The 13,357-nt window shown below is 42.7% G+C and overlaps 1 protein-coding gene across 1 annotated transcript in view; it reads right to left on the bottom strand.

The window, feature by feature from the left end:
- The window catches only part of PDXK (pyridoxal kinase), a 46,445-nt gene extending 33,473 nt beyond the window's left edge, over nt 1-12,972 (bottom strand). The window contains exon 1 of the mRNA XM_059840035.1: nt 12,815-12,972. Coding sequence (XP_059696018.1) covers nt 12,815-12,901 — 87 coding nt within the window. The 5' untranslated portion in view covers nt 12,902-12,972. The remainder of the gene's footprint in view (nt 1-12,814) is intronic.
- Between the last annotated feature and the right edge of the window lie 385 nt (nt 12,973-13,357).

Here is a 13,357-nt window from a genome sequence, read left to right on the forward strand (position 1 = left end):
CCCCAAAAAACAGTCTGTAAACCACAAATCCAGGGTAAGTGTCAGTAGCTGAAGTTGTAAACCAAGCTCAGCCAGTCATTCAAACAAATTCTTCTATCGTGAACACAAGGCATCTTAATTTTTATTATGTGAGCTACAAATGTGCCACAGGTAAAAATCTCACAACTCTAAAAGATGAGTTCATCTCTAAAGGAAACACAGTTTGACAAGAAAAGGACACAGAAAAAATGGTTAAAAGTAAGAAGGAACAGGTTCTCCTGATTAGGAGAAGAGAACCTTTCAGACTCCACTGCTGAAAGGAGGATTTGACTTTCATGCATCCAGTTGTCCCCAAAATAAATGCAGCCTTGTATTTTAACACTTAAATTCCTTAAATTATTACACTTAAATCCCTTGCACCTCAACTCCTCTGCTTTGCAGCAGGATGCTTTTTTTGCAAGTAAAACTTTTATGGAAAAAGGATGACTCTTCTTCTAATTAATATTCAAATGATGAAACATCCAAACCAGGCATGTCCCATCCTTTGTGCCAACAAATGGTAACAGGCTGATGAGTTAGAGCAAAGTAGGAGTAAACACTAAAAAAAGCAAGAGGAAGTATAACACACATCATCAAATGAACCAAAACCACCCAGCTCCCTCAGCCTGTCCTTGTGAGAGATGATCCAGTCCTCTAATCACCACACTGTGAAGTTGCCTCTAATTTTCAAAAAATAATGGCAGCACATGCCATGGAGTTCTACAGAAAGAAAAAAATGTCCTCAGCTTCAAAGCCAAATTTTCCAAGCACTGGGGAGTACCTTGATTTATATCATTTATAGCACACAGCAGCATTTTAAAAACAAAGGAATATTTAAAGGTAAATCCTACATCTCAAATATATACAAATACACAAAACAAAAATATTTCCCCCCACCCTAATTGTTTTATTAGCAGCCTGTGAGGTTTATCCCAACTGTGGCATCAGTCAAAGGACAAATTTTTATAGCACAAAGATGTACATAATCCATGAGGGTTACCAAGACTTAACTGACACAATTTATTAGGAATGTTCAAGAAATCTTGTGGCAAGGCTCCAAATTGCTGACTTTTAGCAGAGCATATGCACAGTTCACAAACTGAACTAGCCAGGAATGCCTGTATTTGTGTAAAACAAATTGCTGTATCACATAAACCAAATCCATTCTATTCCTTCCAATTTTTTTAACATATATAACCCAATCTTAATTGGAATACATTAACAGAATCAACTTTCCTACCACTGTTAAAATTACCCTGTCAAACAAGGTAATTGAGGTTTGGGATACTTTTTGCCAGGTAATGGCAGCAATACTTTGCAATAACAAAGCCTCTGTGTCAAGCCATGGATTGCTCTATGTATCCATTGTATCACAAGCTGTTTGCATTAATATCCTACAGTTTGGAACTTCATCTCACACAGCCATCACTGCAGCTCCAGTGAACATCATTGCTGCACTGGATTCCTCAGGAGATGGCATAGAAATGTGTTTTTAAAGGATGAATTTCTGTAATCAAACTGATTTGGAGAGGGAGAAAAGGAAAAATTTCCCAGTTGTAGCTTGTGCCTCTCACTATGTGCCAGCTCTTTAACTTAATTGCATCTCCTTCCATTTGCTGCTGAACCAAAAAAACATACATTGTACTGGCTGCAGAAAGTAAAAACACTAATTCAGTTTGAGAAATAGGAACCAGGGAAAAAGAAAAGGCATGTCCTGACAATTAGTGAGCAGGAATAATTGCTGGCGTGGGCTGATAAACTGAACTGAAATTGCTATTGACTAACCCAATCTCTTTTCTCTCTGAGCTTTTAATAAGGCACACCAAGTATCTAAAGAGAATTCTGTACTTATAATATAGTTGTATTCTTATGCAGCACTTGACAAGGCACTGCAAAGAAAAATCATTAGGATATTGGGGATATTGAGCCAGGATAAAAATACTAGAGCAAATAAACTGGGGACAGGGATGCTGGACACATTATTGGTGATTTATGAATGGATCACTAAAAATTCTGAGGTTAGAAATAGACAATTACAAAACAAACAGTAAAAATATACAGCAGATGACCTTGAGAAAAATGCACCATAATGGAAGAAGGATATTAAGCTATTAGAGAGCATCCAAAGGAGGGCTATGAAGATGGTGAAGGGTCTGGAGGGGAAGCCTTGTGAGGAGCATCTGAAGGGACTGGGGTTGTTCAGACTGGGGGAGACTGAGGAGAGACCTCAGTGAGGGGCAGAGGAGGGGCAGGCACTGATCTCTGCTCTCTGGTGACAGTGACAGGACCCAAGGGAATGGCCTGAAGCTGTGTCAGGGCAGTTTTAGGTTGGGTATTAGGAAAAGGTTCTTCCCCCAGAGGGTGGTTGGGCACTGGAACAGGGCTTGTTTCTGCAGTGACACCCCATTTTTACCTGTGATCAACTGCATACACATTTTCAGGATTTATAAGCTGACTTCAGCACTGGACACCACAGAGGACATTGTAAAGACTGGAGCAGAAAACAAATCCTCTCTCTTCTGCCAGAGCAGACTACAGTTTTTGTCACAGTGCTCTGGCAAAATTGGTACTCACTGAGAATTTGCTGATGGGCTGATGTAGCTGTAATATCATGACCAACTGAATAGAAAAGGCTAGAACAGCCTCAGACTGCAGTGAATCTGTTCTCAAATAATTTCTTGAATTTTCTGAAAAGGCTTGCAATGCAAGCGCAATCTGAATGGTAATTAGGCCAAATTCAAGATTATCCAATAATGCCTTGAAGATGCTTTTCCAAAAAAGTCTTGGAGCCACAGGAACACTTCAGAGCTATCACAATGTCACTAATTTTTCTTTGCACCTGGACAGACTGATTGACTACTAACTACTAACTGTATGCACTACTAACTGTTCAATGCAAGGCAGTCAGATGACATAAAATAAATCCCTTTATCAAAATTCCCCTCAGCCATTTTATTCAGCACTAAGAAATTCCTAGTTCTACATCATGACCATTTCCAAAGGCTACTCAAACAAACAGCCTCTAGTGCCTGCAAGACACACACCCTCCTCAGCACTACTCCCTGCATCACATCTCTAGTTTGGGATTGAGACAACTGCAGGGTCAAAAGATTTGTGGTAGAGCTGCTCTGTTGACCTTTCTATGGGTGGGAGGCCATTGCTGCCATCTGGAGTGGTATTAAGTGATGGATCTGCAAGACACTCATTTTAAAAGGTTAAGGCGAATAAAAGACAAGAAAACAACTTGTTTCTGCTGCTGTTTTCCCCTTCATTCTTCCCACTAAAGGACAAACATAAAAATAGCAGAACAAGGTGATGCTGGGGGTCTCTGCCTGCCTTCCACCAAGAAACACTTTCCTTACTGTCAAGCAACAGTGACTTCAGATACTGATTTCAGATGGAGAAGTAGGTTCACTGCAGATTTCAGATTCATCATCTTCATGCTGCTTCCTACTACACTTGGATGTAATTTGACAAAAACACCATACTGTCACTGCAAACTCCTGCCAGCTGGAATCCTGCAGTGCTACACGAGGAGGTTTGCAAACACTGATAAGGAGAGGCAGACACAGACAGCAGCCATAGGTTCAACAGGCGTGGGAATTATCTCTTTGAGTTTTGTGAATGAAATGGTGGAGGAGGATCCCACAGCACATTCTTTTCCTCTGATCTTTTACTTTATTTTTAGTCCTGCTGTTCATATTTTGGCTAGCCAGGTCCCTAACCATCAGTCCATTAGCAAGGCGTGGGCAAGCACATTTTTTACATCTGAGGTGGAGTTATCCTACAAGGGAGATTTGTTTTATCAAGCACATTCTTTATGTGGACTCCTTAGGTAGACTGTGAATAGACTCTCCTACTAAAGGTTTAGACATTAAATTGTATGGTAAGAGATACTTGAAGAAACAGAACAGGAAACAGCTTCCCTGAAGGAGGTGCCACATGATGTAAAGATTAGACCAAGGGCACACACAGGAAGAATGAAGCTAGTAGAGAGTGGATGTCTCACCACTTCCTTCAGAACAAGCAGATGTCTTAGAGAAGAGCACTCTGAAAAACGTTTCCTTCAGCAGACACCAGGTGCAGGAGCCTGGGGCTTGCTCCTGCCCTGGCACCTCAGCTATGCCAAAAGAGCTGTCTGTGGGGCTGTGTTTGGGAACTGGATTGGGAAATTGGCTCACAAAATAAACCCTCACTTTATTCTTTTCCATTTTTGCCAAGTCATTTATAACCTGGGTGGCTTCTCAGAGCAGTTTACCACATGGCCTCACAAAATGACTTTCCTTGGAGCACTGAAGTGGACACAAAAATAGTGCAGGTGGAAGGACCAGCTGGCAGCATTTCTCAATCTGGCTTCTCTACTGAAACCAGCAGATTTCAGTACCCTAGAGGACAGGTGACAATATAAAACTTCTCAAATTTAAATATCAGCTAGCCATGGATTTGTTTGGTTGTTTTATGAATAGGGAGAGGCACAATGTTACCTCTATTAACTACAGTGAGAACAAAACAGCTGTTTTTTTAAAAAACTTATGTTTTCATTTTTGTTAAATACTCAGAGTTGTGTTGATGGTTTCTCACAGGTAGTGTGGTACTCACCCCTGTGAGCCAGGGGCTGCATCCTGCCAGAAAAATGAGAGTAACCACAGTGAAGATGGATGAAAAAGGAGTTTTCCTTCAGTGTAACCCTGAGCAGTAGTACTCACCATCCAAAAAAAAGTAATAGAACACACAGGTTCATAAGGTACACAGATTGGTAAAAATACATACATTTATTTTTTCTAGATTTAGGCCAGACTTTACTAAATACATGACCATCCAGTGTACAATTCTGCAAAACAGTATTAAATTTTGAGAATTTAGCCAACAATTTTTTCTGCTGTAACTCATTTTCTTTTTCTTTCCCCTCAGAGAAGATGGAGACAAAACTGCCATGTATGAAGAAACATGGTAAAATTTAGGGAAAAAACCACCTAAATTACTTAGTGTTTAAAAAAAGGGGGAGTCTGAAAGATAACACTCTTGGCTTTATTGGCTAGCAAACTGACAAATTAAGTAAGGAAAAAAATGTTGCTGTATTCTGATATTGTGGGACAGACCAGCTTTTTTGGATGTTTCCAATGAGCACTGTTCTTGCAGACTGTCATGGATTCCTCCCTTCAGCTTATTAATGTCATTGATAGCTGTGCCATTCTTGCTGGAGATTTCCACACAGATTTACCTCTGAGAGGTAAAATGTGAGTGGACCCCACAGCAGGGAGAAGGGGAAGGGCTGTGGCCAGACTGGAGAGTTCTGCAGGTCAGGAAAACCATTCACTGCTGGTTTTGGAAGCAACTGCACCCACAGATCAGAAAGCAGCCCTCCAGCTTTTGTTTTGCCCCAGGAAAGAGACTTTCCATTTTCCAGTGTGTGCTCCAGCACCTCCTCAATCCCACACATGCAGCTGGGAAGAGGTGATTTGCATTCCCAAAACAGCAAAATTAAATCACCATGCAAGGATTTCTACTCAGCCCAAACTACTCCATATGCTTAAAATTTACAAAGGATGACAGAGGGTGAAGAGAAGTTTGTTTTGTTTTTAAATGAACCACAGAAGAGGTTTTGGTATCTCACTTCTCTCTCCTGCTCCATGGATAATTGCTCCAGATGCTAAGGGAACTGGAGTTGGGAGCTGTCATGGATGAATTAACACGAACAAATACGAGTCCTGAACAAAGGCTTGAAAAATTTCAGGTAGTTCAGCACAGCAATATTTTTTTAGCTATGATAAGTCACCCCACTGCTGCCAAGCCACAAGATGATGAACTAGTCTGGCTTCTCCTGGGGCTCATATTATCTATCAGCACAGACCTTCCTGGCATGTTTCAAACATTAGGCTCATCATAGATTTTTTTTTTTTTCTCCTCTGTACATATCACTATGCAGCTCAACACTCTAGTGCATACAGTAATTTCAGAAGAATGGACATTTTATGTCCCAAGACTAATGTCCAGCTCCTCACATTAACCTTGCCTCACCAACTCCAGCCTGTTTTCCATACAACACGAGCAACTGAAGTGGAACTTCCACTTGCATCCATTCAGCCTAAAAAAGCTAAAAATACCTGCCTGGTATGTGTTCAGTCAGCCATGGATAATGCTGTATCCCTTATCTAAAATGACTAAATATGCTTTTCAAGGAAAAGTGACCATCATTTTTTGATATAAATAGAAAAAGTGAACAATAAAAGACGACAATTTACTTAAAAGAATATTTTAGAGAGCTATCAGTCTTTTTATGTCTCCTGTTTTTCTCAAGTGTACCTTTGTACATCTTGCAAATATATATATATATAATTAAATATTCATTTTATTATTTCAAACTATACTTTTGTTTTTAATACATTTCCATACATTTTAACATGAAATTAACTTCAATTTGAAGCTTTTTTTCTTTCCCCAGAAACCTGATCACTCTCCCTCTGTTATCTGTCCCTGTTTGTTTATACACAAAAAAATATTGTCTCATCTGGAGATATGATCTGAAGCAGAAATAAGACATCAAATACTCTAAAAATTAAAAAAACCCAAAAAACTCTAAGACTTAAAGACAGAAAATTAGGCCATTCCAAATATAAAAATGCCTTAAGCAAGTAAACACTTGCTACTGACTCTCTGAGTACATTATACTCCCCACACAAACAGTGCAAATCCACCTCTAGGCAAGGTTTTCCAGTCTTTTAATAGGATTTGCAATTTCTTGACAGCTCTTTTTTTTTTCCCAAAGACAGTGGGTGAATCAGGGTAAAGTATTTTTGCTTCCTCTCAAGTCAAATATCTGCATGTACTTTTAGGCACCAAATGGGATCCTCCTTCATCTTTTCCCTTTGCTGTGTTGAGACAGATGAAAAGATTACACTCCTGTCAAAAACTATTTGTTAACTACACATCACTACACACACTCCAGTGTAACTGTTGTGTCAAATACCAGCATATGCATCTGCATGGCTCAAACTTCCCCAATTTACTATGAAAAATTCAGCAAATTATCAGAATCATCAATCACTGTAAATATTTACCACCATCTTTTTGAAAAATTTGAAATGCCAACTGGTCAACTGGCCCCATACACACACTGCACAATAACTTTTAACATGTCTTAAAATGCTTTTTGCAGCTTTACAACTGGGTTATACAATCAGCCTGTGTGGATATCCCTCAGCACTTCTGTATTTTCAAGACTGTATTTTCATGACAAAGGCTTATTTAACAAGCTGCCACTACTGAGTGGCTTGCAGGAGCAGTCAGAAACCCTACAGCCACACAGAGCTGACCCTGGATAAGGATGGTTCAGTCAGTCCTACACTTCTGCTCATTAGAGGCTCTGCCCAGCCCTACAGAGTCCACAGCACATCTGCAGCCCCAGCTGCACTTCTTTTAGGCAGGTTGAAATAACTCTAATTTTACAAGCTGATTATTTTGCATTAGTAGCTGAAAAGATTCCATTCAGAGTTCAAAGAGAAAACTGAGGTCTCTTTGTTTAGAGCTGTGTACAAACATAAACTCCTATTGTCAGGTAAAAGTGAGACCCCAGCAGCCTCAGTCTAGTCTATCTCAAAGCAATGTCAGGAGCTGAAAGTGACACAGACACCCCTTGTTGTTGTTGGTTGTTGTTTTCTGAGTAATAATCTACTTTCTTATCTGTTTTATTTGCAGGGTGCCCCAAGGCAGGAAGGAATGATGAATCTGACTCCATGTTCTCAGAAGGCTAATTTATTATTTTATGATACTATATTAAAGAATACTATACTAAACTATACTAAAGAATACAGAAAGGATACTTACAGAAGGCTAAAAAGATAATGGAAAACTCATTACTCTCTCCAGAGCCCTGACAAAGGTTGACCCTGATTGGCCAATAAATCAAAATAATTCACAGCAGAAACTAATGAAACAATCACCTGTTGGCAAACAATGTCCAACCACATTCCAAAGCAGCAAAACAGGGGAGAAGCCAATCAGATAATTATTGTTTTTCTTTTTCTCTGAGGCTTCTCAGCTTCCCAGGAGAAAAATCCTGGGTGAAGGGTTTTTTCAGAAAATATCAAAGTGACACTTATCCCCTCCCAGCCCTGTCCCATTCGCCTTCCCTCCCAGTTTACCATGCAGGTGGAAAGTCCATCTCCTACAATCTTCTGAGAGGTTCAAAGTTCTCTCAAGTGCATCTGAGTTGGGTTCATCTGGAAAAGCACTTCTGGAAAGGTCTGGTAAAGCCTTTCCCCAGAAATCCACACTGCCAGGTTGGGGGAGCCACCTTCTCTGGACTTTTTGGATCACAAGTCTTTTTCAGGGCCTCACCTTGTGCAAGGTATTCACCAATGTTTTGCAGCTACTTGTGGTGACATCCACCTAAGAAGCAAATGCTCTTTGCACAGCTTTGAACAAGCCTTCCCAGAGAGACTGGTTTTTTTGGGTTTTTTTTTATGTCTTGTGTTTTTTTTTTTTTTTTTTTTTTTAATTCATTCACCCCTTAACTACCTTTATCAAAATAACAAAGTCAGGGGGAAAAAAGCATGCTTCCACAAGCTTCATTTGAAGTATGGTTCTAGAGAAATAACTGTTGTTTCAGATATGCAATTTAGGACAATCTTTGGGTATTAAAAGACCAGATGCATTCTTTCATCTTTGTATTTATTTTTTGTTTAAGGTTTAGGTTTTTTCAGCCTTTGATCTGTAACAAAGATAAGGGCTTTCCAGTAAGAACATTTCTTATTGTTACTCTGTAAAGACTTTTGATTGATTCATCCTTCTTCTGACTCATACTATTAACACAATAGCAGGGTTTGAAAAAGAAAAAGAGTCATCTTAAATAGAGATGGACTTTATCTTTCTACACAATCCTTAAGCCATGTGACTATACTTTTCAACAAAATAAATTAAAAAAAGTCTTAAACTTTCTTGCTAAGGCAGTAGATAATTTGCAAAGATCTACTGATACTGGTTTTGGTCTCAGCATATATTGGACAAGACAGTTCAAGACTATCCAAAAATATCAAAGAAATTATCACCTAGAAATTATCACCTGTACTGACCAAAGTTGTTTTCCCATCTTTTCTACAATTAAGAAGGAGCTTAAAATGTAGACTGTTTTCCTTCCAGAGGAGAATTACTGAGAAATGGTCTGAGAACCATCAGTCCTTTTTAATACCTGGGCAACTATCTCCATTTAGCAGGAGGAAAAAAGTTAAAAGGAAAATAAAAGAACTGAATTTATTTCAAAAAGCCATTTAATTCTGTATTGTAGAAACTGTTTATGTTTCTACAGTTTAGGACAGACAATTTCATTCTCCAGATACAAATAATTAATGGGGCTCCTCTCAGCTTTTAGCTCTCTCTTCAAGACAAGCAGATATAAAAGGAAGTCAGGAATTAAATACTCAAAAAGGAGGCATGATTTTCTCAAATTCTATGAGTGTTAGGGCAGACAAAACAAACAAACAAACAAAACCACCCCAAACCATCACTGCTACTGAGACATAAGCAGAGATCAACATTTTCTGGTTTGCCGACAGGGGTATGAACTATTCCAGTGGCAACCAAATGCAAATGTCCAGTGCCCAGGTAAAACTGGCTGGGATTTTCTCATGCCCCTTCCTTATACTTTCAAAATTCTTTCTTGGAAGCTCGTGGAGGCCCAAAGAACTGAGCACACAGACTGACACACTGATTCCCAAAAGCTGATTTTATGACGTGTGCAGTATATGAATCTTAAATTCCACTGCCAACCAAAGTTTTCCTGTTGGTCAGAATGAGGTACCTCTGCAAAGGAGAAATCACCTTGTCCTTCTGGACCCTCTGTGGTTTGAGGAGGACTGTAACTCTCTACTTGGCAGTTCTGCTCCCTTTACTTATTGCCACATTCTGCCTACTTAAGAGTTGGGGCAGGAAGAGCAAGATAAAATTATACTTAAAATTAAGAGCTAAGAGATGTCACTAAGGAAAAAAAAACACATATGATAAAAGTGAAGTTGAATGTCATGGTGATAATAATAAAAACTATGACAAATCAAAGTCAACATTAGAAACATTTAGAAACTTAGAAACATTTTTGTGTTTTAAAATAACTTATCTGACTCCCAATGGCAACTCCCCAAGTTAATGTACACCCTACTGCTCTGACTCTCTTCAATGCTGGACAATCCTGAACCACTCCCTGATACTGAAAGCTCAGAATACACAGCTGTGGAATAATTTAAGACTATTCTAAAAATAATTCAGAACTACTTTCAGAACATTTAAAAGAGATAGTAAGATCATGCAAGTAGAAACTATTTAAACTCTTGACAAAGCAGAATTCAAAGCAGTGCTGAGGGCAGTTCACTCTCTGGCAAATCCAGGTGCACATTTCCTCTATGACCTATTAGTTAACCTGGACTGTCTAATTACTTAAATGTATTTTAACCTGAAATGATGTAAAGAGTTCTAATATTTCTCACTTAGCTCTATTACTTCCATTATTATAACTGCTCTAATATATGGTCTAACTCTGTTTTGCTGTATTTGCCTTATAGAAAGCATTTACAACACACTCCATAGAGGAAGTCCTTCCACATACCTACACTTTAAATACTTTAGATTTTACTCTAGTGGAAGCCTGACAAAATGCAACCAACTGATTAAAAAAAAAATCTTAAATTCTCTTCTGTGCAGATTGCTATTGATGGTAATGTCACAGATTTCCACCAAAGATCAGGTCATGCAAACATGAGTGATATTTTTTGGATAAGTCTGCAAAGAGCAGGTGAAACTATGCCAGGTTTTCTATTTGGATGCTGCTGTCCAAATGCAGATTCCTGAACTGTTGTGTCAGGATTTCAGCCCATCAGACCTCACAAGCACACAGGCACACATATCTACATACACCCTGCCTTGCTCAATACTGATGAGCTCTAAAGGGAGCCTCACTTAACTGGTTCAGAAAAATAAAGGAAAAAAAGAGAATGGGAAATAAAAGCATAGAATATTTGCACCCATCCTCAAGAACAGATACAGGTTATAATTTTCATGGCTATATAAAAACAATATAAGAGAAAAACTCAGGTTTGTAATTCTCTTCATAAAGAAAAGCAAAGTTTCAGTTTGGGCACCCTGCCCCCTCTGATGTTCTAGCAAAATGAGGGTTTAGGTAACTTTCCAACGAGCACAACTTCACTAAGGGCTGCCTACATAGGATTTGCAAGTGCAGCCAGCAGTGGCAGGAGTCTGGCTGCTCCCCAAGTAAATTTCTTTTCCTCCCACTCCAGAAACTTCTTGTTACACTATACACTGAGGAATACTACACAGTGTGAGTGCAACAGCCTCCTGAACAAAACCCAGCTTCACCAACAACAGGGTTTTTTTAACTCCAGCAATATTTTATAGCATCACAGCCAAAGAACTAAAAACACTTTCCCAGAACCCATTTGCCAAGTTACACAGCTTACCTGTCACAGAAGGGTTAAGCTATAGAAAAGTAACGAAAACCTTTGGCAGAGAATGAGAATGGAGAGAGAGAACAGCTTAAGAGACTGGAGATTTCTGGAATAAGTACTACTGTGTCCTCTTCTGCTACACAGAAATTGAAGGGAGAAGCACAATTTCGAGATAATTTTGTTAGAAAAGGAAGGACAGGTGACCTGCAGTTCATGATCACCTTTTTGGTCTTGGAGCTCTACATACTCGTATTTTTCCACAATACTCGGATTACACACCTACATCACCCTTCACCATACATTAATTTCAAGAGACTTGATTACATTATAACTGGATAGTGATACGGGAGTGTGACAGTGGCTTGTTGCAGACCTGATCTCACTTGCATCATTTATCAGAGTACACCATCTCTCCTGCCTAGTCAAATGAGTTACACCATTTGTAAGCACACACCAAGATAACCAATGTCACAACACAGCGTGCACTGGTAATGAGGCTCTTGGAGAGCTCCATACCGACACTCCTGAGTAAAGGCACAAAGACCTCCCGATGGGCAGGCCCCAAATCAGCCCTTCAGGCTACAGACCCTCCAGAAGAGCCAACAGTGCAAAGGTCCGCCCAGTGCTTTCCCGGCGAGATCCAAGCAAACAACTCTGAAGGCAGCACATGACAGCCACGAAGGCCAAGATCCAATTACACCCTCGAGCCCCGGGCCATGCCCGGCAGCTCCTCTGGCCCTGCCTTGCACACGCATTAAGTGGCCCCTACACCCCACTGCGGCTTCCCCAGACCATCCGGGCTGGGGGATCACCCAGCCCCACCGCCCCTTAAGGCAGGCAAGGTTTAGCTGGGTGCCAGCACAAGGACATCGGTGCCCCGGCTCCCCAGCACGGGACATGGCGATGACATTGCCTTAAGTGGCCGGAGCCCCGGCTGGATGCGCCTGCTGGCGGCAGCGGAACCGCCCTCACCCCTCAGGCAGCGCGGAGCCGAGCAAACCCACCGGCAACACTCCCGGCTCCCCCTCCCCTGACACAGCTCGCCGTGCCACGGCCCCAGGAGGAGCTGCGTTAACGGGAGCGGCGCAGACCCGGCGGGAGGCGCAGCCGCAGCGGCCGCGGGGTGCGCGGAGCCCCGGGACGGGCACTGCCGCCGGCAGCGGGGCGGGCGGGGAGAGCGCCCGTGCGGGCATCTCCCCGCCGTGCTCTTACCTTACCCCGGCTTGGCAGGAGCTGCTTGAGCACCGAGGCTCGCCGGGCAGCGCTGCCGTCACACCGCCCGCCCGGCTCCCCGCTCGGAACAGCGGCGGAGGGAGAGGAGGAGGAACAGGTCCGCGCCCGCTCACCTGCAGGGGGAAGGTGGCCGCCTTGTTGCCCACGTAGCCGCGGACGACGTGGCTCTGGATGGAAAGCACCCGGCACTCCGGCTCCATGGCTGCGCCGCGCGCGCCTGCCCGCGCCGGGCCGAGGTGGCGGCGGCGGGAGCAGGAGCGGGGGGCGGAGCGCGGGCGGCGTGACGCGCTCGCCCTGCCCGCCTGTCACACACCCCCCGCGGCACGGAGGCAGGCGGGGAGGCGGGCACCGGCCGGCTCCCAATGGCCGCCTGCCGGCGCGCCCGCTGCCCGGGGCTGTGGAGGAGACACGGCTCCCACTCACCCGCGGGCAGCCGCGGTGCGGCCCCTCCGCCCCCGCACACCCACCGGCGTCACGCGGTCACGCCCCCTGCGGCCGCCCCGCCCGGCAGAGCCAACGGCGCCGAGCGCAGAGCGGCGGGCCCGGCTCGCTCCGCCCCGGGCTCTCGCACACGGCGGGAGCGGCGTGCGCCGCGCCCCGGCTCTGCGGGCGGCGCGGGATGGGGCAGGCTGGAAGGGAAGCACGGTGGGTTACCA

This window comes from Haemorhous mexicanus, chromosome 2 (genome assembly GCF_027477595.1).
Source record: "Haemorhous mexicanus isolate bHaeMex1 chromosome 2, bHaeMex1.pri, whole genome shotgun sequence".
In the NCBI taxonomy this organism is placed as follows: domain Eukaryota; kingdom Metazoa; phylum Chordata; class Aves; order Passeriformes; family Fringillidae; genus Haemorhous; species Haemorhous mexicanus.